Here is a 23,313-nt window from a genome sequence, read left to right on the forward strand (position 1 = left end):
CAGGCCAATCAGAGCTCTGAAGGTAAGACAGTGAGGGGCTATTCTAAGTCTTCTGCCTTAATCTCAGGGTAAGTACTTGCTGGTTCCCCCAGAGTTTAACAATCTAGCTGTGACTTGTCTCATTCCCTGGAGCAGAGGGTCATAGAGGGAGATCCTGAGAGAAACCGGAAATTTTTGGTAGACGTTTCTTGGATTGAACACACTTTCAGCAATTTTTTTTTGAGCTGGCTGCTCATCTCTGCAGGCATTATTGTTTTCAGGTTAAGGAGGTATGCTAGTATATACTGCTCTTCCCATTGGGAACAGACCATTAGATTGTATATCCACAGGTAGGAGTGAGCTGTATTTCCATCTTACACATTTCCACTCCCTCTCTCTGCTCTTGACAGACACGCAGTTCATTTAAGGATACAGAGATGATTAACTGGTGGGAGGATTAGTGAAATGAGCTATTGGTATTATATTCACCATGTTGTCTTGGAGAAGCCTTAGAAAAGCTTTATAATAAAGAAAACATCCATACAGCCTATTGATAGAGCAATGCCAAACTCATCTCACTGGGCAGGATGTCAGCCTGAAACCAGGCCCCAGAAGCAACTGCTCTACTCAGAACTTGGTCATGGCAGTAAACTCTCAGGAGGACTTTGAAAATGCCTTAGGGCTGTCCTCAAAGCATCCCTGATAAAGAGGTCAAACACCCACGTCGACTTATGAGAGTTCCTGGCTTGGGCTGACCAAAATGGAGAAAGTTCACTTGGGAAGACACTGAACACATTATTTTTTTCTTTATTCTTTCATGAGTCTTGGGCTCACTGACAAGGCCAGCATTTGTTGCCAATCCCTAATTGCCCTTGAGCTGAGTGGCTTGTTTGGCCATTGCTGAGGGCAGTTAAGCATCAACTGCATTGTTGTGAGTCTGGAGTAACATGTAGGCCAGACCAGGTAAGGGTGGCCAATTCCCTTCCCTATTGATGGGTTTTGTATCTATGGATGCATTCCCCACTAACAGGGGAAAAGAAAATCCTAAAACTTCTGGCCCAAGAATGGCTCGATGGCACCACTACTGACTGAGTCAGCTGAGTGCTGAAGGACTCTGTGTCAGACTGGGCCCATGGCTGTTGGTGAGGGAACCAACAAGGGGGAAAATCTTACTCGACCTGGTCCTCACCAATCTACCTGTCACAGTTGCATCTGTCTGTGAGGTGGGAGTGACCACCACACGATACTTGTGAAGACAATGTGCCGTTCTGAAACTGAGCATATCCTTCATCCTACCCTAGGAGCATACTAAATGGAATATATCCAGAACAGATCTAGCAGCTCAAAACTAGGAATCCAAGCGGTGCTGTGGGCCATCAGCAGTAGCAGAATTGCATTCAACTACAACCTGTAACCCCGTGACCTGCATGCTGCCCACTCTACCATTACCATCAAGCCTGGTTCAATGAAAAGTGCAGGAGGGCATGCCAGGAGTCCTGAAAATGAGGTGTCAACCTGGTGAAGCTATAGTACATGCATACACACTTGCATGCCAAACAGCAGTAGCAGCACATGATAGACAGTTTCATGCACGCTTTAAAAGATGTTTTCCCAAAGTCACCTGTGAACAATGTATTTGTGTGTGGAAGTGTATTTCTTACCCTTGGACTGAGCGAGTCAGTTAAAAATAAACCAGCAGCAAAGCCTTAAAGTACTTAAAAAGGACAGGATAGTTTATTTCTGTGCTCTTGCTCTAGAAGATACTTAGGGGAAAAAATTATACCACTCTGAAACACACGCACACACAGACATATTCACACACACATACAGACACATTCACACTCACATTCACACATTCAAACAAACACACTCATACGCACACTAACACACACACGTACACTAACACACTCACACATGGACACTAACACACTCACACACACACACACACACTAAACAAACATACATAGTCACATGCACATTAATACACACACAAACACACATTCACGCACACTAATGCACACACTTATACATGCATTCTAACACACATGCACACTAACACACACATTAAATAAACACACACATGCACTAACACACATTCTCACACAAACACACACACTATTTCACACACACACAGATTCACACATAACACACATTCACACTCAGACACACATAGGCACACACACTTACTAACACAAACTCACTATTTCACACACAGATTTACACACAACACACATTCACACTCAGACACACATAGGCACACACACTTACTAACACAAACTCACTAACACACATACACTAACAGATGCACACACATGCATACACACACTCACTAACACACACACATACTCACACACACTCACGTACTCTCATACACACATGCATGCACTCTCACACACACTCACAATCTCACTCTCACTCACACACTCATACACAGTCACTCTCACACACAGACACTCTCTCACACACAGAAACTTACATACACACACACACTCTCTCACACAGACACACACAGACACACACAGACTCTCATACACACACACTCGCATACATACACACATATATATATATATACACACTCACTAACACACATTCATTCACACTCACTCTCACACACACAAACGCACATGCACACACACGCATATATTCGTGTGCGCATGCACACACACTGTGCCATACACATACACTCTCACACATACACATTCTCACACATACACACACTCTCACACATACACTTGCATGCATACATATGGACACACACATACGCACACTACTTTCTCTCACACGCAGATACAGACGCATACCCACACACATACATGTACACTCTCTCACACACACACTCTCTTTCTCTTCACACACATACATAAACACTCACACACAGTCTCACACTCACAATCGCTCTCACACACAAGTACACTCATGCAGGCACTCACACTCTCGTATGCACGCACATTCTCTCATGCAAGCACGCACACTCATGCACGCACACACACACACTCTCACACACACACATGCACACACAGATGCAAGCAAACACACACTCAAGCAGACGCATGTGCATGCGCACACACACAGACACACACTCACGCACACACAGTCTCACACATACATACACAGTCTCACACATAAAGACACACACACACACACACACACACAGTCTCACACATAAAGACACACACACACACATACGGAAGTGGCATGTCTGTGTGTGAGGGTGTGTGCTTGAGTGTGTGTGTGTCTGTGTGTGAGAGAGTGCATGTATGTGTGTGTGCATATGTATCTGTGTCTGAGAGAGAGTGTATATGTGAGTGCGAGTGGTATGTGTGTGTCCGTGCGTGCATTCGTGTGTGTGTGAGTGAGTGTCTGTGTGAGAGTGAGTCTGAGTGTGTGTGAGTATATGTGTGAGACTGTGCTTTCAGTTCCTCCCTCTCACTAAACCCTATGTTCCCCAACATTTCTGGCATGTTATTTGTGTCCTCCTTTGTAAGACAGAACCAAAGTATATATTTAGTTGGTTAGCCATTTCTTTGTTCCCCATTATAAATTCCCCTGTTTCTGACTGTAAGGGACCTACATATGTCTTCACCAATCTTTTTCTCTTCACTTACCTATAGAAACTTTTACAGTCATTTTTTATGTTCCCCGCAAGCGTAAGCTTCCCCATCTTAATCAATCCCTTGGTCCTCCTTTGCTGAATTCCAAAGTGCTCCCAATCCTCAGGCCTGTTGTTTTTTTCTGGCCAATTTGTATGCCTCTTCCTTGGATCTAATACTACCTCTAATTTCCCTTGTCAGCCAGTTTGGCCACCTTTCCTGTTTTACTTTTGTGTCAGACAGGAATAAACAATTGTTGCAGTTCACCCATGCGCTCTTTGAATGTTTGCCATTGCCTATCCACTGTCATCCCTTTAAGTAACGTATCCCAATTCATCGGAGCCAACTCGTGCCTCATACCATCGTAGTTTCCTTTATTAAGATTCAGGACCCTAGTCTCAGAATCAACTACATCACTGTCCATCTTGATGAAGAATTTTATCATATTACGGTCGCTCATCCCCAAGGGGCCTCGCACAACTAGATTGTCAATTATTCCTTTCTCATTACACAATACCCAGTCTAGGATGGCCTGTTCTCTCGTTGGTTCCTCAACGTATTGGCCCAGAAAACCATCCATTATACGCTCCAGGAATTTCTCCTCTACGGTCTTGTTACTAATTTGATTTGCCCAATCTATATGCAGATTAAAGTCACCCATAATTACAGATGTTCCTTTATTACATGCGTCTCTAATTTCCTGTTTAATGCCATTCCCAACATCACCACTACAGTTTGGAGGTCTATTTACAACCCCCACTAACATTTTTTGCCCCTTGGTGTTTCTCAGCTCTACCCAATCAGATTCCAGAGGAAGTCAATGGGAAAATATACTTTATTCATAAAATATCTGAGAGAACATTACAAAACATTTCTAAATAGCCAATGCAAAAAGTGCAATCATATTCAACTTTTACACATGGATCACGAGGTGTTTCAGTACAATCAATGAATATTAGTCATTTCAATATGGTCATTACAGAAAGTCAGACAACTCGAATCCCATTGCACTATCAACATACATCATTTTGCACTCTGAGGTACTTCAATACAATTATGATACATTTAGTATTCACTACATACAATCTTTGTAAGTCGTACAGCCCGAGAGGTCTATACAATTCCCAGCCCCTCGGTGCACTATGGAAGAAAGGTCTTAGACAGTGACCTATCCCCACTGCGCCTTTGCAGCGGCTGCCCCAAGCTTCAGTACATCCCTCAGCACGTAGTCCTGGACCTTGGAATGTGCCAGTCTGCAACACTCGGTCGGGGACAACTCTTTGCACTGGAAGACCAACAAGTTTCGGGCAGACCAAAGAGCATCTTTCACCAAGTTGATGATCCTCCAGCTGCAGTTGATGTTTGTCTCGGTGTGCGTCCCTGGGAACAGCCCGTAGAGCACAGAGTCCTGTGTCACAGAACTGCTCAGGATGAACCTCAACAAAAACCACTGCAAAGGCACATTTTACAAAGAGGTAAACAATGGTCTCTTCCCCACCACAGCCACCTCGAGGGCAGCGTGCAGAGGGGGTGAGACTCCTAGCGTGAAGGAAGGATGTGACGGGGAGGGCCTTTCTCACTCCCGACCAAGCCACATCTTGGTGCTTGTTGGAAAGTTCTGGCAATGAGGCATTCTGTCAAATGACTTTGACAGTCTGCTCAGGGAACCATCCGACAGGATCCACCCTCTCCTTTTCCCGCAGGGCCTCTAGGACGTTACGTGCCGACCACTGCCTGATGGACTTGTGGTCGAAGGTGTTTCTCTGCATAAATTTTTCCACGAGGGACAGGTGGTCCAACTACTTGGAGCGTTCCCAGCAGCATGGCCAGACCCATCCTTCGCAACACGAGGGACAGGCAGAACCTCAGCACGTAGTGACACTTGGTTTTTTTCCCCCTTTGTCTAGAGGCTTGTACATCGTGTCCCTGCGGACACGATCCATTTTCAACCTCCAGATAAAGCGCAAGATGGCTCGTGTGATCGCCATCGCGCAGGAGTGAGGAATGGCCCACGTACAGCAACAGCGAGAGTACCTCACACATGATGACCAGGTTCTTACCCACAATCGAGAGGGAGCGTCACTCCCACATCCCCAGCTTTCTTTCCACCATAGCCACTTGCTCCTTCCAGTTTCTAACGCATGCCCCGGTCCCTCTGAACCATTTCCCCAGCACCTTCAGGCCATCTTACCTGACGGTGAAGGGGACAAAGGATCGGTCAGCCCAGTTCCCAAAGAACATGGCCTCGCTCTTGCCACAATTTACCTTGGCTCCCGAGGCCAGTTCGAACTGGTCACAGATGTGGATCAGTCTGCACACCGATAGCGGATCCGAGCAGAAGACAGCGACATCGTCCATGTACATGAGGCTTTGACCTGAGTGCCTCCACTGCCTGGGATCATCACTCCTCTTATGCCCGGATCCTTCCTGATGGACTCAGCAAAGGGTTCTATGCAAAACAAGTCAATGAGCAGACCTACCCCACACCCCAACCAGTCTAGCGTCTCACTAGCATTACTAAGAACCCGGAATGGTGCTGCTGTAGGTCGGCTTTGAATGTTGCATTCACCTCAAAGTCAAGAACAAAGTGAGGGCCAACAGCTGCACGCCACTTATATCCAATCATGATTTTGACCGGTCTAATTTCCCCATTGACATGTGCACGATTGGGAGGAACTACTTGATTCCTGTGAGTAGTGTTTTTAATGAGTATTCATTACATGGTAATACATGCAAATGGAATTTCCAACATGGATCAGCAGGAAACCCAACTTGCCATCAGTCTGCCATAAAAGCAATGAAGGGAAAATTCCAAACTGATGTCCCACTGGCGAGAATCTGATTGTTTTTTGGCCTCCCTCCAAATTTTCCGCTCCTGCCCGCCACGAAACCTGCCATAGGCAGGACCAGAAAATTCTGCCCAAAGAGTCTGCAAAAAGTGAATATGCATAAACATTGGTAGATGGAGTATAATGTGGGAAAATGTGAGGTTGTCCACTTTGGTGGGAAGAATAAAGCAGCATATTATTTAAACGGAGAGAGATTGCAGAATGCAGAGGGATTTATGTGTCCTTGTACATAGATCACAAAAAGTTAGCATGCAGGTACAGCAGGAAATTGGGAAGGAAAATGGAATGTTGGCCTGTATTGCAAGGGAGGGGTGGGTGGAGTATAAACGTGGGGAAGTCTTGCTACAACTGTGCAGGGCATTGGTGAGACTGTTCCTGGAGTACTATGTACAGTTTTGATCCCCATATTAATGAAAGGATAAAAACAAAAAGCTAAAAGCTACTGCGGATGCTGGAAATCCAAAACAAAAACAGAATTACCTGGAAAAACTCAGCAGGTCTGGCAGCATCGGTGGAGAAGAAATCAGTTAACGTTTCGAGTATTCATGACCCTTCTGCCGAAGGGTCATGAATACTCGAAACGTTAACTGATTTCTTCTCCACCGATGCTGCCAGACCTGCTGAGTTTTTCCAGGTAATTCTGTTTTTGATAATGAAAGGATATACTGGCATTGGAGGCAGCTCAAAAGAGATTCACTAGGCTGCTTGCTGGGATGAAGGGGTTTGTCCTATAAGGAAAAGCTGAACAGGTTGGGTATATACTCATTGGAGTTTAGAAGAATCAGAGATGATCTGATTGAAACATATAAGATTCTGAGGGAGCTTGACAGGGCAGATACTGAGAAGACGTATCTTGTCATGGGGGAATCAAGAACGAGGGAGCACAATTTAAAAATAAAGGGCCTCTCATTTAAGATGGAGAGGAGGAACAATTTATACTCTCAAATGGTCTTTGAAATTCTCTTCCCCAGAGAGCAATGGAGGCTGGGTCATTTAATACATGAGTTCAATAGACTTATGATCTACAAGGGAGTTAAGTTATGGGGGACAGGCAGGAAAGGTGAAGTTAAGGCCACAATCAGATCGTCAGACTCCATGGTCCGAATGGCCTACTCCTGCTAATTTTTATGTTGTTATGATTTTATTCCAGTGGTTCAGGTATATCCATGGAAGAGCAGCCTTCAACTTTTAGAAAGTTTTGTTTTACTTTAAAAAGTGGTTTGGCTTTACAAAGCATGCTGGCAAAAATTTGGTCAACATTTATCAAACCTGTTTTGTTTCAACTGGCCACTGGTTCTGCTACTTTTTCAACTTTTGTCTCTACCTGGCCAGAAAATCATTTGCCTGGACCAAAGAATGAACCTCTGCTGCAAGTGATTCTGTACATCTCCTGTACCCTCATTCCCATGAAAATACCTGCGTCCTCCAGCAACCCTCAAATAGCTCCTGGACTTCACTCATTGCACCTATCTTTGAACAGATGCTCAATGCTCCACACAACCTATGCATTGTTAAGGACCTCTGACTTTAACTCTGGCCGCCTCCCTATTATTTCCTATCAATTTCCCATTTAACATCAAGTTTTTAATCATAGAATCACAGAATATTTAAAGCACAGAAGGAGGCCATTTGTCTCATGTCTGTGCTGGCTCTCTGCAATTGCAATTCACTCTGTGTCACTCCCCTGTCTTTTCCCTGTGGCTCTACAATTTTTTCCTCTTCAGAAAATGATCCAGTTCCCATTTGAGAGCCATGATTGAACCTGCCTCCACCACTCATGTTATATTATATTATATTTAGACTATTCCTGCTCCTAAGTCCTATGTTATTATATTCCACTTTCAGACCATGCATTTCCAGACCTTAACTACTCGCTGCGTAAAAAAGATTCTCCTCATGTCACCATTTGCCCATCAGTGTCCTCTGGTTCTTGATCCTTCCACCAATGGAAACAGTTTCTCCCTATCTACTCTTTCCAGACCCCTCATGATTTTGAATACCTCTAGCAGATCTCCTCTCAATCTTCTCTTCTCCAAGAATAACAGCTCCAGCTTCTCCAAAATTTCTAACTGAAGTTCCTCATCCCTGGAACCATTCTCATGAATCTTTCCTGCCCCCTCTCTAATGCATTCATATCCTTCCTAAAGTGTGTTGCCCAGAATTGGACAGAATACTCCAATTGAGATCGAACCAATGTTTTATAAGGTTTATAACAAATTCCTTGCTTTTAAACTCTGTGCCCCAATTAATAAAATCCAGGATCTTATATGTTTTTTTTAAACCATGCTGTCAACCTGCTCTCCCAACTTCAGTGGTTTATGCACATATACCCCCAGGTCCCTCTGCTCCTGCACCCCTTTTAGAATTATGCTCTTATTTTATATTGCCTCTCCCATTCTTCCTATAGAATGAATCACTTCACACTTTCCTGCATTAAATTTCTTCTGTTATCTGTCCGTCCATTCCACCAACCTGTCTCTGTCCTTTTGAAGTTTGACACTATCCTCCTCTCAGTTCACAACACTTCCAAGTTTTGTGTCAACACAAATTTTGAAATTGTGCCCAGTACACCAATATCTAAGGTATTAATATATTTCAGAAAGAGCCAGGTCCTAATACCAACTGCTGGGCGACCCCATTATAAACCTTCCTCCAGTCTGAAATCATCTGTTTCCTGTCTCTCAGCCAATTTTGTATTCAAGTTGCCGCTGTCCCTTTTATTTCTTGAGCTATAACTTTGATCACCAGTAATTTGTGCAGCACTCTATCAAGTACCTTTTGGAAGTCCATGTAAACCAAATTAACCACGTTGCACTCATCTGCCATCTTTGTTACCTCACCAAAAACTCAAGCAAATTAGTTGAACATGATTTTCCCTTAACAGATTTGTTCTGGGTTTCCTTAATTAACCTGCATTTGTTCAAGTGACTATTAATTTTGTCCTGAATTATCATTTTTAAAAGCTTTCCCACCACTGAGGTTAAACTGACTAACCTGTAGCTGCTGAGCTCATGTTTACACCCTATTTTAAACAAGGGTACAACAACTTCAATTCTCCAGTGCTTTGACACCACTCCTTATATCTAAGGAGAATTAGAAAATTATGTCCAATGCCTCTGTAATTTCTACTCTCACTTCCCTCAGTATCCCTGGATGCATCTAATCTGGTCCAGGTGACTTATCAACTTTAAGTATAGCCAGCCAGAATACAAAATAAAACAGAAAGTGCTGAAAAAACTCACCCGGTCTGGCATCATCTGTGTAAAGAGAAACAGAATTAATGCTTTGAGTCCAATATGGCTTTTCTTCTCCATTCTAACTGCTGAGCGTTTCCAGCGTTTTCTGTTTTTATTCCATATTTCCAGCATTGCAATACGTTGCTTTTTTTCAATCTATCTAATACCTCCTTTTTATCAATTTTCAGACCATCAAGACATCTCAACTACCTCCTCTTTCACTGTGACTTGGGCAGCACCTTCTTCCTTGTGAGACGGATGCAAAATACTCATTTAATAACTCCAGCTTTGCCCCTCCATATGTAAATCACATTTTTGGTCCTCAATCAGCACCATTCTTCCTTTTACCATCCTTTTAGTAAAACTACAAATCGAGAACTTTTATTCCTGGTCTACCTTTGTCCTTTTCCAGAACTACCCTAAATCGGACTGAATAATGATCACTTCCACTTGTGTTCTCCAGCTGATCCCTTTCCACGTGCCCGATTTCATTCCCTAAAACTAACTCCAGAACCACCCCCTCTCTTGTTGGGCTTGCTACATACTGTCTAAAATTTCTCCTGAACACATTTTAAGAATTCTGCTCCATCTTTGCCTTACACACTAATTTTATCCTCGTTAATAATAAGGTTGTTTAAATCCCTCATTATTACTGCCCTATTGTTTTTGCACTTCCTAAATGTTTGTTCTTCTACCTCTCTCTGACTGTTGTTCAATTTTCCCTTTTCACTCCTTAGTTTCAGCCCATATTACCTCATTTGATAATCTTCCATCATATGATCCTTCCTCACAGCTATAATTGTTTCAATAATCAATACTGTGATCCTTCTCTTTTTTATCCCTCTCTCTAACCCTTTTGAAACCCTGTAACCAGGAATGTTGTGTTGCCATTCCTGTCCTTTCATCCATGTCTCAGTAACAGCTATAACATCGTACTCTAAACGTGTCAATCTGTGCTCTTAGCTCATCTGCCTTATCCCTTAGACTTCCTGCATTGACGTATATACCATTTAGCACTGCCAAACAGTCTTGTCTATTTTCTATCCTTTGATTCCTTTGTCTTCTAAATATGCTCACTACTTTAATGCCTTCCATTTCCTTCCTTCTTTCTCTCCCTTCTGAATCTACTCTCAAGTTCCCATTCCTTTTGTCAAGCAAGTTTAAACCTCTTCCCAACATCACTGGCAAAATCCCATGCAGATACTGTTCTGGCCCTGTAGAGTGCAACCTATCCAGATTGTGAAGGCCATACAAACGTATGTACTTACAAACATATCAATTACCATTCAGTCCTCAAACCTGCTTCACCATTCAAGACCCTATCACCTTGTAGTTAATGTATCTCAGTTACCATCCTGCACTAGTTTGACATCAGTCATCGTATAAAATGAAATAATTATAAGATTTCCACCATGAAATGCTCAGGTAGTGGACATTACAACACAAGAGTGTTTTAGCCCTATCTTTAAATAAATTTGTATTCATTCAGTCGAATCAAAGACTCAGGAAGCCCTGACTGATAATTTGACGTGTGATTATTGTTACTTAACAAGTGTGTGACACAGGAGTAGGATAAATGCAAATATTACTTGGCTTTGTCTTTATGTACAAGGTTATGTTGGAGATCCACTCATGTCATTGTCCTTCTTCCTTTTAATCCAGACCTACAATAACTGTAGCTGCATTCAGACATCTACCAATGAGGATTTTGCTCATCCTGGGCACTGCAAAGTCAGCTGTTCCTACCTACTTTATGCAATGGTCTTTTGCATCTCTTTCATCGGAATGATAGCCTCCCTTGCCCACAATCCTCTGTACATGACAGTGCTGCGGTAAGTACTTGAAGCTATGGTTGTATTTCCTTTGTGTCCAATATCTCCTCCTTAAATCTATCTTTTGGAACAAGCTTTTGCTCACCTATACTAACAGCTCCTTCTTTAGCTTGATATAAATGTTTATCTGATTACACTTTTGAAGCACCCTGGGACATTTTACTGTATTAATAACAGTATAATAAATGCAAATTGTTGTCTCTTTAATAATAATCAAATTAATCCCAGGTACTGCTCATTTCATGGGCAGATAATTATGTGCTGGTGAGGTTGAAGAAATGGATACTCTCAGTCATGAGATGTACTTCATAATTAATTGCTCCTTCTGTTTCCTTCGTTTGGCCAATCATGAACTTCTTGTCAGTTAAATTATATGGAAGGATGGCACCTGAACAACATTGGATGATGGCATAGTGAACATGTTCCTGATCTAATAATCTGGACATGCAGGCTAATGCTCTGAAGACATGAGTTCAAATCACTCCCGAGAAGTTGGGGCATTTTAAAAAATATTTATCTTGGTTCTTAACACCTGGGTATCTCCGGAAAGACCAGCATTTATTGCTCAACCCTAATTACCCTTGTGATGGTGGTGATGAGTTTCCTCCTTGAACCAAAGCAGTCCATACGGTGTATGGGAGGGAGTTCCAAGTATTTGACCTGGCGACAATGAAGGACCATAAGACGTAGGAGCAGAATTAGGCCATTCAGCCCATCGAGTCTACTCTGCCATTCAACGAGATCAAGGCTGATCTGATAATCCTCAACTCACTTTCCTGCTTTTTCCCCATAACCCTTGATTCCCTTACTGATTAAAAACCTGTCTGTCTCAGCCTTGAATATACTTAACGACTCAGCCTCTACAGCCCTCTGTGTTAAAGAGTTCCACAGATTCACTAACCTCTGAGAGAAGAAATTCCTCCTAATCTCTATCTTAAATGGGCAACCCCTTACTCTGAGATTATGCCCTCTGGTCCTAGACTCTCCCACAAGGGAAAACAACCTCTCAACCTCTACCCTGCCAGGCCCCCTAAGAATCTTATATGTCTCAATAAGGTCGCCTCTCATTCTTCTAAATTCCAATGAGTACAGGCCTCATCTACTTAACCTCTCCTCATAAGAAAATCCCTCCATTCCCAGGATCAACCTAGTGAACCTTCTCTGGACTATCTCCTATGCCAGTATATCTTTTTTCCGAATGGCAGCCAGTGACTAGTGGGATACCGCAGGGATCAGTGCTGGGACTCCAGTTATTCACAATATATATTAATGATTTAGATGAGGGAATTAAATGTAATATCTCCAAATTTGCAGATGAAACAAAGCTGGATGGGAGGGTGAGCTGTGAGGAGGATGCAGAGATGCTTCAGTGTGATTTGGGCAAGCTGAGTGAGTGGGCAAATGCATGGCAGATGCAATATAATGTAGATAAATGTGAGGTTATCCATTTTGGTAGCAAAAGCAGGAAGGCAGATTATTATCTGAATGGCTATAAACTGAGAGAGGGGAATGTGCAACGAGACCTGGATGTCCTAGTACACTAGTCGCTGAAGGTAAGCATGCAGGTGCAGCAGGCGGTAAAGAAGGCAAATAGTATGTTGACCTTCATAGCGAGAGGATTCGAGTACAGGAACAGGGATGTCTTGCTGCAATTGTACAGGGCCTTGGTGAGACCACACCTGGAATATTGTGCAGTTTTGGTCTCCTTATCTGAGGAAGGATGTACTTGCTATAGAGGGAGTGCAGCGAAAGTTTACCCGACTGATTCCTGGGATGGCGGGATTGATATATGAGGAGAGATTGAGTTGATTAGATTATATTCGCTGGAGTTCAGAAGAATGAGGGGGGATCTCATAGAAACCTATAAAATTCTAGACAGAGTAGATGCAGAAAGGATGTTCCCAATGGTGGGGGAGTTCAGAACCAGGGGTCACAATCTGAGGTTATGGGGTAGACCATTTAGGACTGAGATGAGGAGAAATTTCTTCACCCAGAGAGTAGTGAGCCTGTGGAATTCATTACCACAGAAAGTAGTTGAGACCAAAACATTGTAAGTTTTCAAGAAGGAGTTAGATATAGCTCTTGGGGCGAAAGGGATCAAAGGGTATGGGGAGAAAGCTGGTGCAGGCTATTGAGTTGGATGATCAGCCATGATCATAATGAATGGCGGAGCAGGCTCGAAGGTCCGAATGGCCTACTCCTGCTCCTAGTTTCTATGTTTCTATCTTTCCTTAGATAAAGGGAGAAAAACTGTTCACAGCATTCTAGGCGTGGTCTAACTAGCGCCTTGTATAGTTTTGGCAAGACTTTCCTATTTTCATGCTTCATTCCCTTTGAAATAAAGGCTAATATTCCATTTGCTTTCCCTATTACCTGTTGAACTTGTATATTAGCTTTTTGGGACTCATGCACAAGTACACAAGGCCTTCTGCAGTCTTCATTTAAATAATATTCAGCTCCTCTATTCTTCCTGCCAAAGTGCATTACCTCACATTTTTCTACATTATATTCCATCTGCCAAGTTTTTGCCCACTCACTTAACCTGTTTATATCCCTCTGTAGACTCCTTGTGTCATCCTCACCACTTAACTTCCCACCTATTTTTTGTGTCATTCGCAAAATTGGTGATAGTACATTCACTTCCCTCATCTAAGTCATTAACATATATTAAAAATAATTGAGGCCCCAGCACTGATCCCTGTGGCACTCCACTAGTTACAGGTTGCCATCCAGAAAATGCCCCCCTTATCCCAACTCTCCATCTTCTATTAGATAGCCAATCCTCTATCCATGCTCATATACTACTCCCAACACCATGGGCTCGTATCTTAATAAGAAGCCTTATGTGTGTTACCTTATCGACGTCTTTTGGAAATCCAAATATATTATATCTACTGGTTCCCCTTTATCTATCCTGCTTGTTACCTCCTCAAAGAATTCTAATAAATTTGTTAGGCATGATTTCCCCTTCATGGCATGAGCAGTCAATATGGCGTGATCAGTTTCACGATGGCGTGAAACCAGTTTGCGATCGTCCGCTCAGCCCGCTGATGACAGGCCGCGTTTTCCACCATCAGATATGGAAACCTCATTGTAATACATCAACATATTATAAGGCCAGCCCACCGGACTCATCCCCCCACTGCTGGATTATCTGCCCATGTCGATGGGAAAACGCGCCAACGTGTTTCACAACAGCACATTATGCAACTTGCACCTGGCGGGCTGCACTTCAGTCAGGGCTTCAAGGTTTGTTTGCATACCTTGCTTCTGTCAACGCTTGCAGTCATCAGTGTCAGGCTTCACAGACAGCACCACATCATTTTTAGTGGGGCTCATGGGCAGGTCTCTACCTACCAGATCAGACATATGTCGGTGGCTTTTCAACATCTGCAGGGCAAGGGCTTGCTTGGGGAAGGGGGAGAAGTGGCCTCAGGCAAGTGAACAGACTGCAGGACGAGAGCTATACTGGGGAAGGAGGGTATCCCAGAGTGTACATGGAGGCACATGTTGATCTGTGCAAGTGGCCTCAAGATGGTGAAGGCTGAGGAGGCAGTCTCCAGAGGAGATGAGGCCAGATGGACATGTGAGGGTATGTGTGTGAGAATGGTAGTGATGTCCCTTGAGCTGGCAGTGAGTGAGATGACAGTGAATGTGTGATGGGCTTGAATGTGTGAATTTAGAGCGATGAGATGGTTGCCATACCCTGGCAGGACGGATGAGATCATTCATCCTCCATCTATATTGGATGCCCAACCTCTTCTGTGCAGCACTGGCATTGGCCACCACTGCCAATGCCTATCAAGCTCAAGTGGTAATGTAGCTGCCCGTCCTGTGGCCAGAGCCCGGGTAGAGGACATCGCGGCGGGCCTTCACGGCATCCAAAAGGCACCTTTGGGCTGCAGTCTTCTTGCCTTTCGGGGCCCTGTCTTCTTTGCTGCAGTCCTGGGCTGGAAGCACTGAGCACAGCTGTACTTTAAATGTGGTGCCTGGCGTGATGAAGTGGCAAAGTGATGGCGTGGCAGGCAAACCATCATGCAAACGGTGTGCTTCCCGGGAAGGCATAAGTAACGCGGTGGGTTTGGGACGATACAGCGTGAAAACCCACCATGGCGGCCGGCATGTTTTAACGTTTTTAACGTTGTTTTATCCGCCCGCTACTACACTTCGAGCAAACCTGGGATGATTCCACCCTAAGTTAGCAGCATTGTGTACCAACTACAAGATGTACTGCAGCAACTCACCTAACCTCCTTTGACAGCACCTTCCAAACCCATAACCTCGACCGCCCAGAAAGACAGGAGCAACATATGCCAGGGAACACCATCACCTTCAAGTTCCTCCCCAAGCCACACATCACCCTGGTTTGGAACTATATCACCTTTCCATAAAAACAGACAGTAAGAGCTTCTTTAAATATATAAAAAGGAAAAGGGAGGCCAAAGTGAACATAGGCCCCTTACAGAATAAGGCTGGGGAAATAATTATGGGGAACCAGGAAATGGCAGAGGAGTTGAATAAGTACTTTGCTTCAGTCTTCATAGTAGAAGATACTAATAGCATTCCAAAGTACTAAATAATCACGGGGCAAAAGTGGGAGGGAAATAAATATAATAACTATCACCGGAGAAAAAGTACTAGGGAAACTAATGTGGCTAAAGGCCGATAAGTTCCCTGGACCTGATGGGTTGCATCTTAGGATATTAAAGGAAGTTGCTACAGAGATAGTGGATGCACTGGGAGTAATCTTCTAAGAATCCTTCGATTCTGGAGAAGTCCCAGAGTATAAGAGTTGGGATGTTATGGTGAGGTTGTATAAGACATTGGTGAGGCCAACTTTGGAGTATTGTGTGCAGTTCTGGTCGCCTAACTACTGGAAGGATATCAGTAAGATTGAGAGAGTGCAGAGAAGATTTACTAGGATGTTGCTGGGTCTTAAGGAGTTGAGTTACAGGGAAAGATTAAACAGGTTAGGACTTTATTCCTTGGAGCGTAGAAGAATGAGGAGAGATTTGATAGAAGTTTACAAAATTCTGAGGGGTATAGACAGAGTAAATGCGAGTAGGCTCTTTCCACTTAGATTAGGAGAGATAAACATGAGAGGACATGGCTTTAGGGTGAAAGGGGAAAGGTTTAGGGGGAACATTAGGGGGAACTTCTTCACTCAGAGAGTGGTGGGAGTGTGGAACGAGCTGCCATCTGACGTGGTAAATGCGGGCTCACTCTTAAGTTTTAAGAATAAATTAGATAGATACATGGATGGGAGAGGTCTGGAGGGTTATGGACTAGGTGCAGGTCAATGGGACTAGCGGAATAATATTTCGGCACAGACTAGAAGGGCCGAATGGTCTGTTTTCTGTGCTGTAGTGTTCTATGGTTCTATGATTGGAGAATGGCCAATGTAACACCCTTATTCAAAAAGTGGGGGAGACAAAAAGCAGGTAACTTTAGGCCAATTAGCTTAACATCTGTCATTGGAAAAACATTGGAGTCTATTATATAGGATGTCTTAGCAGAGCATTTAGAAATACATAATTTAATTAAGCAGAGTCAACGGACACAGAAAATCCGGCCTTAGAGTCACAGAGTCATTTTGGCACAGAAGGTGACCATTCAGCCCATTGATGTCATGCCAACTCACTGTAGAGCAATCCAATCTGTTCCATCCCCCAACTCAATCCCTTTAACCCTCTAAGTTTATTTCCATCGCGTGCCCATCCAATTTCCTTTTGAAATCATTCATTGTCTCTGCCTCCACCACCCTTATGGTCAGCAAGTTCCAGGGCATTACCACTCACTGAATAAAAATGTTCTTCCTCACAGCCCACCTGCATCTCTTGCTCAGAATTTTATCACTGTGTCCCCTAGTGCACTAGCTAATGGGAACAGACTTTCCTTGTTGACCTTATCCAAACCTGTCATAATCTTGTACACCTCTTTCCATTCCCCTTTGCTCTAAAGAAAACAACTCCATCTTCTCTGATCTGACCTTGCAACTGAAATTCCTCATCCCTGGAATCATGCTGGTAAATCTCCTCCGAGGGCAGGAGGCAGGTGGATGCAGTTAGCTCAGTTGGCTAGATGGCTAGCATGTGGCTCAGAATGCCAACAGTTATCAACAATTCCTGTTCCGGCTCGAGGTATACTCGGGACTTACCTCCTCGCCATGCCCCTAAGCATGGAAGGCAATGGCAAACCACCACTGTCAAAACCTGCCAAGAAAACAGCTCAGGATGGGGCATCAGCAAACAAGGACCTTCATTCAGGCAAAGCACACATGAAATGAAATCTCTCACCCTCTCAAGGACCCGTGTGATCAGAACTGGATACAAAACGTTGATTACAGCCTAACCAAAACTTTATATAGGTTCAATATAATTTCTCTGCTTTTGTACTCAACACCTCTATTTGCCGCACTCTGTTCTCTCGGGTCCAACCCTGACTTTGTCGTCAAACCTGCTGACAAGGGTGGTGCTATTGTCTGGCGCACTGACCTCTACCTCGCAGAGGTTGAGCGTCAACTCGCAGACACTTGCTCCTACCTCCCCCTGGACTATGACCCCCACCACTGAACATCAAGCCATTATTTCCAGGACTGTCATTGACCTCATCTCCTCTGGAGATCTTCCCTCCACAGCTTCCAACCTCATGGTCTCCCAACCTCAGACAGCCTGTTTCTACCTCCTCCCCAAAATCCACAAACAGAACTGTCCCGGCAGACCGATCGTGTCAGCCTGTTCCTGTCCCACGGAGCTCATTTCTTGCTATCTTGACTCCATTCTCTCTCCCCTTGTCCAGTCTCTTCCCACCTACATCCGTGATTCCTCTGATGCCCTACATCATATCAACAATTTCCAGTTCCTTGGCCCCAACCACCGTCTCTTCACCATGGACGTCCAGTCCCTCTACACCTCCATCCCCCACCGGCATGGTCCGAGGGCCCTTAGCTTCTTCCTTGAACAAAGGCCCGAACAATCCCCATCCACCACTACTCTCCTCCGTCTGGCTGAACTTGTTCTCTCAATGAACAATTTCTCCTTACACTCGTCTCACTTCCTCCAAATAAAAGGTGTGGCTATGGGTACCCGCATGGGCCCCAGCTATGCCTGTCTCTTTATGGGGTATGTGGAACATTCCTTGTTCCAGTCCTACTCCGGCCCCCTCCCACAATTCTTTCTCCGGTACATCGATGATTACTTCGGTGCCGCTTCATGCTCTCGTTTGGACCTGGAAAAATTTATTAATTTTGCATCCAATTTCCACCCCTCCATCATTTTCACATGGTCCATCTCTGACACTTCCCTTCCCTTCCTTGACCTCTCTGTCTCAATTTCTGGTGATAGACTGTCCACCAATATTCATTACAAGCCTACCAACTCCCACAGCTACCTCGATTACAGCTCCTCACACCCCGCTTCCTGTAAGGACTCCATCCCATTCTCTCAGTTCCTTCGCCTCTGCCGTATCTGTTCTGATGATGCCTCTTTCCAAAACAGTTCCTCTGACATGTCTTCCTTCTTCCTTAACCGAGGTTTTCCACCCACAGTGGTTAACAGGGCCCTCAATCATGCCCGGCCCATCTCCCGCACATCTGCCCTCACACCTTCCTCTCCCTCCCAGAACCATGATTGGGTCCCCCTTGTCCTCACTTATCACCCCACCAGCCTCCACATTCAAAGGATCATCCTCCGCCATTTCTGCCAACTCTAGCATGATGCCACCACCAAACACATCTTCCCTTCACCCCCCCATCGGCATTCCACAGGGATTGTTCCCTCCGGAACGACACCCTGGTCCACTCCTCCATCACCCCCTTTACTTCCCCTCTTCTCACCTTCCAAGGGCCCACACACTCCTTTCAAGTGAAGCAGCATTTCACTTGCACTTCTCTCAATTTAGTCTACTGCATTCGTTGCTCCCAATGAGGTCTCCTCTACATTGGAGAGACCAAACACGGACTGGGTGACTGCTTTGCAGAACACCTTCGGTCTGTCCGCAAGCATGACCCAGACCTCCCTGTCACTTACCATTTCAACACACCACCCTGCTGTCATGCCCACATGTCTGTCCTTGGCCTGCTGCAATGTTCCAGTGAAGCTCAACGCAAACTGGAGAAATAGCCCCTCATCTTCCGACTAGGCACTTTACAGCCTTCCGGTCTTAACATTGAATTCAACAACTTCAGATCATGAACTCACTCCTCCATCCCCACCCTCTTTCCGATCCCCCTTTTTCGAATCATTTATATTTTTTAAATATATTTTTCTTTTCCCACCTATTTCCATTATTTTTAAATGTATTCCCATCCATTGTTTCATCTCCACCTTTTAGCCTGTTTCGATAGCTTCCCCCCACCCCACCCCCACTAGGGCTATCTGTCACTTGCTCATCCTGCTTTCTACCCCTAATGTCACCATTAGCACATTTCTTAGCTAATATCACCACCATCAACACCCCTTTCTCCTTTTGTCTATGGCATCTTTGGCAATCTCTTCTTTGCCTCCACCTATCACTGGCCCTTTATCCAGCTTCACCTGTCCCACCCCCCTCAACCAGTTTAAATTTCACCTAATTTCTGTTTTTCCTCAGTTCTGATGAAGAGTCATTCGGACTCGAAACGTTAACTGTATTCCTCTCCACAGATGCTGTCAGACCTGCTGAGTTTTTCCAGCTATTTTTATTTTTGTTTCAGATTTCCAGCATCCACAGTATTTTGCTTTTACCTCTATTTATCTCATATGCTTTGCTAATTGCTCTCTCAGTATGTCCTGACAGCTTCAAAAATTGATGCACATGAACCTTCAGGTCCCTCTGTTCCTGTATATTCTTTAGAACGGTGCCATTAAGTCTATATTGCCTCTCTCTATCCCTTGTACAAAACTGCATCACCTTACACTTCTCTGTATTAAATTCTGCCCACCAATTGTCAGCCCATTCTGCCAGCCAATCTCTGTCCTTTTTTAGTCAATTGGTATCATTCTCGCTGCTTTCCACTCCTCCAAGTTTGGTATTATTGGCAAATTTTGAAATTTTATTCTGTATTCCAATATCAAAGTCATTTATATATAGCAAAGAGAGCAGTGGTCCTAGCTCTGACCCTTGAGGAACTCCACTGTCTACCATCCTCCAGTCTGAAATACAACCATTTACTCGCTATTTTCTGTTCTTAAGCCAATCCTCTTTACCCAAACTGACACTGACCCTCCTTTTAATGAGTCTAAATTTTATTCACTTGCCTTTTATATCACTTTCTTAAAATCCATTTAGGCAACAAACATTGTATTCCCTTCATCAACCTTCTCTGTTACTTTATCAAAAAGCTCGATTAGATTTATCAAGCAGGATCTGCCTTTTAAAAATCCATGCTGGTTCTCCTTAATTAACTAAAATATCTCCAAGTGCCTGTTGATTTTTTCCCCCTGATTATTGTTTCTAAAATCTTACTTATCATTAATGTTAAACTAACTGGCCTGTAGTTATTTGGGATGTTCTTAGGACATAAAGAGCATAGGAATAGGCCATACCACACTGCTGCTACTGTGTGTCAGTGGCGGAGGGAGTGAATATTGAAGGTGGTGGATTGGTTGCCAGTCAAGCAGACTGCCTTGTCCTGGATGGTGTTAAGCTCCTTGAGTGTTGTTGGAGCTGCACTCATCCAATGAATGCCAAGAGGAGGGGAATAGATTCTCTCTTGTTGGAGATGGTCATGGCCTGGCACTTATATGGCACAAATGCTACTCACCACTTAACAGCCCAAACCTGAATGTTGTCCAGGTCTTACTGCATTTGGACATGGACTGTTTCAGTGTCTGAGGAGTTGCGAATAGTGCAATCATCAGCGAACATCCCCATTTCTAACCTTATGAAGGAGCAAAGATCATTGATGAAGTAGCTACCTACCTGGTAGCTGGTACCTGGTAGGTACCTGGTAGACAGATGCTGTTGGCAGCACCATAACTATAGCCCAGGGATTTGAGCGTGGCCTTTCCCACCCAGGAGCTGATCAGAGGCAGTCGGGAGTGCCAGAAATACAGCCTGGGGATCAGAGTGAGGCCTTTCCTACCTGGGACCTGAAACATGTCACACGTGTCAGGTGACAGGAAAACTTCAAGCTGTGATTAAGCCTTCACCTTTAATTTCAATTTCAGCATTTGAGGAACCTTTTAACAGAGTTTGGGACTGTGACAGCCAGGATTCAAGGGCCATTGGATTCTCCCGGATCTCGGGATTCCTACAGTTGCAGGATGCAATTGACTGCACCCATGTGGCACTCAGGTCTCCGTCGCTACACATGGTGGACTACATCAACTGCATGGGATTCCACTCACTGAATGTGCAGCTGGTGTGCGACCACCAGAAACGCATCCTGCAATGTGTGCACGGTTTCTAGGGAGTGTGAATGACGCCTACACCCTCAGTTGGTCACAGATCCCCGGAGTCTTCCAGGGTCCACAGAGGCTGCAGGGATGGATCCTCGGGGACAAGGGCTACTCACAGAGGCCGTGGCTGATGACACCCATGTGGCGGCTTCAGGCTGCAGCAGAGCGACGCTAAAATGAGGCTCATGCTGCAACTCGCAACTTGGTGGAGCAGACAATTGGGATGCTAAAGATAAGGTTCCGGTGCCTGGACCGGTCTGATGGAGCCCTGCAATACAGTCCACAGAGGGTGTTACACATCGTCTTTACAACCTGGTGCTGCAGCAGGGAGACGAGTTGGCTGAGGAGGAAATAGAGGAGCTGCACGTCTCCTCCAGCCAGGACACCGACAGGGATGTGGCTGAGAAGGTCCTCGGAGGCAATGATGATGGGGATGAGACCCTCGCACTGACCAGACGATGCAGGCCCTCATAGCTGCTAGATTTGTGGAGGATGATGAAGACCTGCAATGAGGTGTCCCCGTAGATCCTCACATTGCATCTGTGAACGTTTGCCTCCAGTCTGACTTATGGCAGCTCACATACCCTCTGTGACAATGCTGCTGTCATGGAGACGCAGTGGAGGCCCTAATAGTCACTCAATTCCAGGAGGATGATGACAACATGCAGTGAGGACACTCCATAAACCTTCACGTTGCTTCTGAGAATGTCTGACTCCTGTCTGGCCGAGGGCAGCTCACTTGCGCTCCGTGATCAGGGTCATATTATAGAGACACAGCCATGAAAACTTTAGAAGTTCTGATGCTTTGTCCGCATTCAGCACCTGAGCCCTTCAGGAGCTGGAGCACAGCATCAGGTCATAGATGCTGAAGAGATGGGGCCAGCCCACCTTTAAAGGTGCTGAGAACACACAGAGAGAATGAGAGAACTCTGTGGCACCTGCCCACAACATTCTGGCAGCAATGACCAGCACCATCGAGGTGCAGGCATTTCATTTGTCCAGTGAGTGTGTGGCCGGAACATCACTTTGGGCTGAAGGCTGCACAAAGCACAGGGAAGAGGCCCTGGACTGAGACACCTGCCTTTATCTTGTGCAGAAAGGTTTCACATCTGAGTGACAAGAACACTGTTCATCATACCAAGGAGTCATAGGCAGGGCGACATTCTTGGGAGTTTATTGACAATAGTGAACATTATGTACAAGTGACTAACACCCTTGCTCAGGCTGTGCAACTAGTTCTTCTTAACTCTCCTAACCCTGCCGCAACGTCTTGGTGCTCCCCAGACACCCACAGTGGAAGTAGATGCAGCCTGCTGACTGTAAGGTTTTTGATGACCTTGGCGGGCATCCTCTGGAGGGCCGAGACTTGGAGGGCCCCGAACTGCTATCGGGGTCCTGCTGTGTGGCAATGGCACCCTCCTCGGCCTGTGGGCTGGAGCTGCTGAGGT

At 44.8% G+C, this 23,313-nt stretch overlaps 1 protein-coding gene across 4 annotated transcripts in view; it reads left to right on the forward strand.

Annotated features, from left to right (window-relative positions):
• The window catches only part of LOC144673605 (solute carrier organic anion transporter family member 2A1-like), a 210,664-nt gene that overhangs the window by 146,106 nt on the left and 41,245 nt on the right, over positions 1–23,313 (forward strand). For all 4 annotated transcript variants that reach the window (XM_078535353.1, XM_078535356.1, XM_078535354.1 and 1 more), the window contains one exon: positions 11,317–11,486. In XM_078535353.1, coding sequence (XP_078391479.1) covers positions 11,317–11,486 — 170 coding nt within the window. The remainder of the gene's footprint in view (positions 1–11,316; positions 11,487–23,313) is intronic.

This window comes from Cetorhinus maximus, unplaced genomic scaffold (genome assembly GCF_964194155.1).
Source record: "Cetorhinus maximus unplaced genomic scaffold, sCetMax3.hap1.1 HAP1_SCAFFOLD_396, whole genome shotgun sequence".
NCBI lineage: Eukaryota > Metazoa > Chordata > Chondrichthyes > Lamniformes > Cetorhinidae > Cetorhinus > Cetorhinus maximus.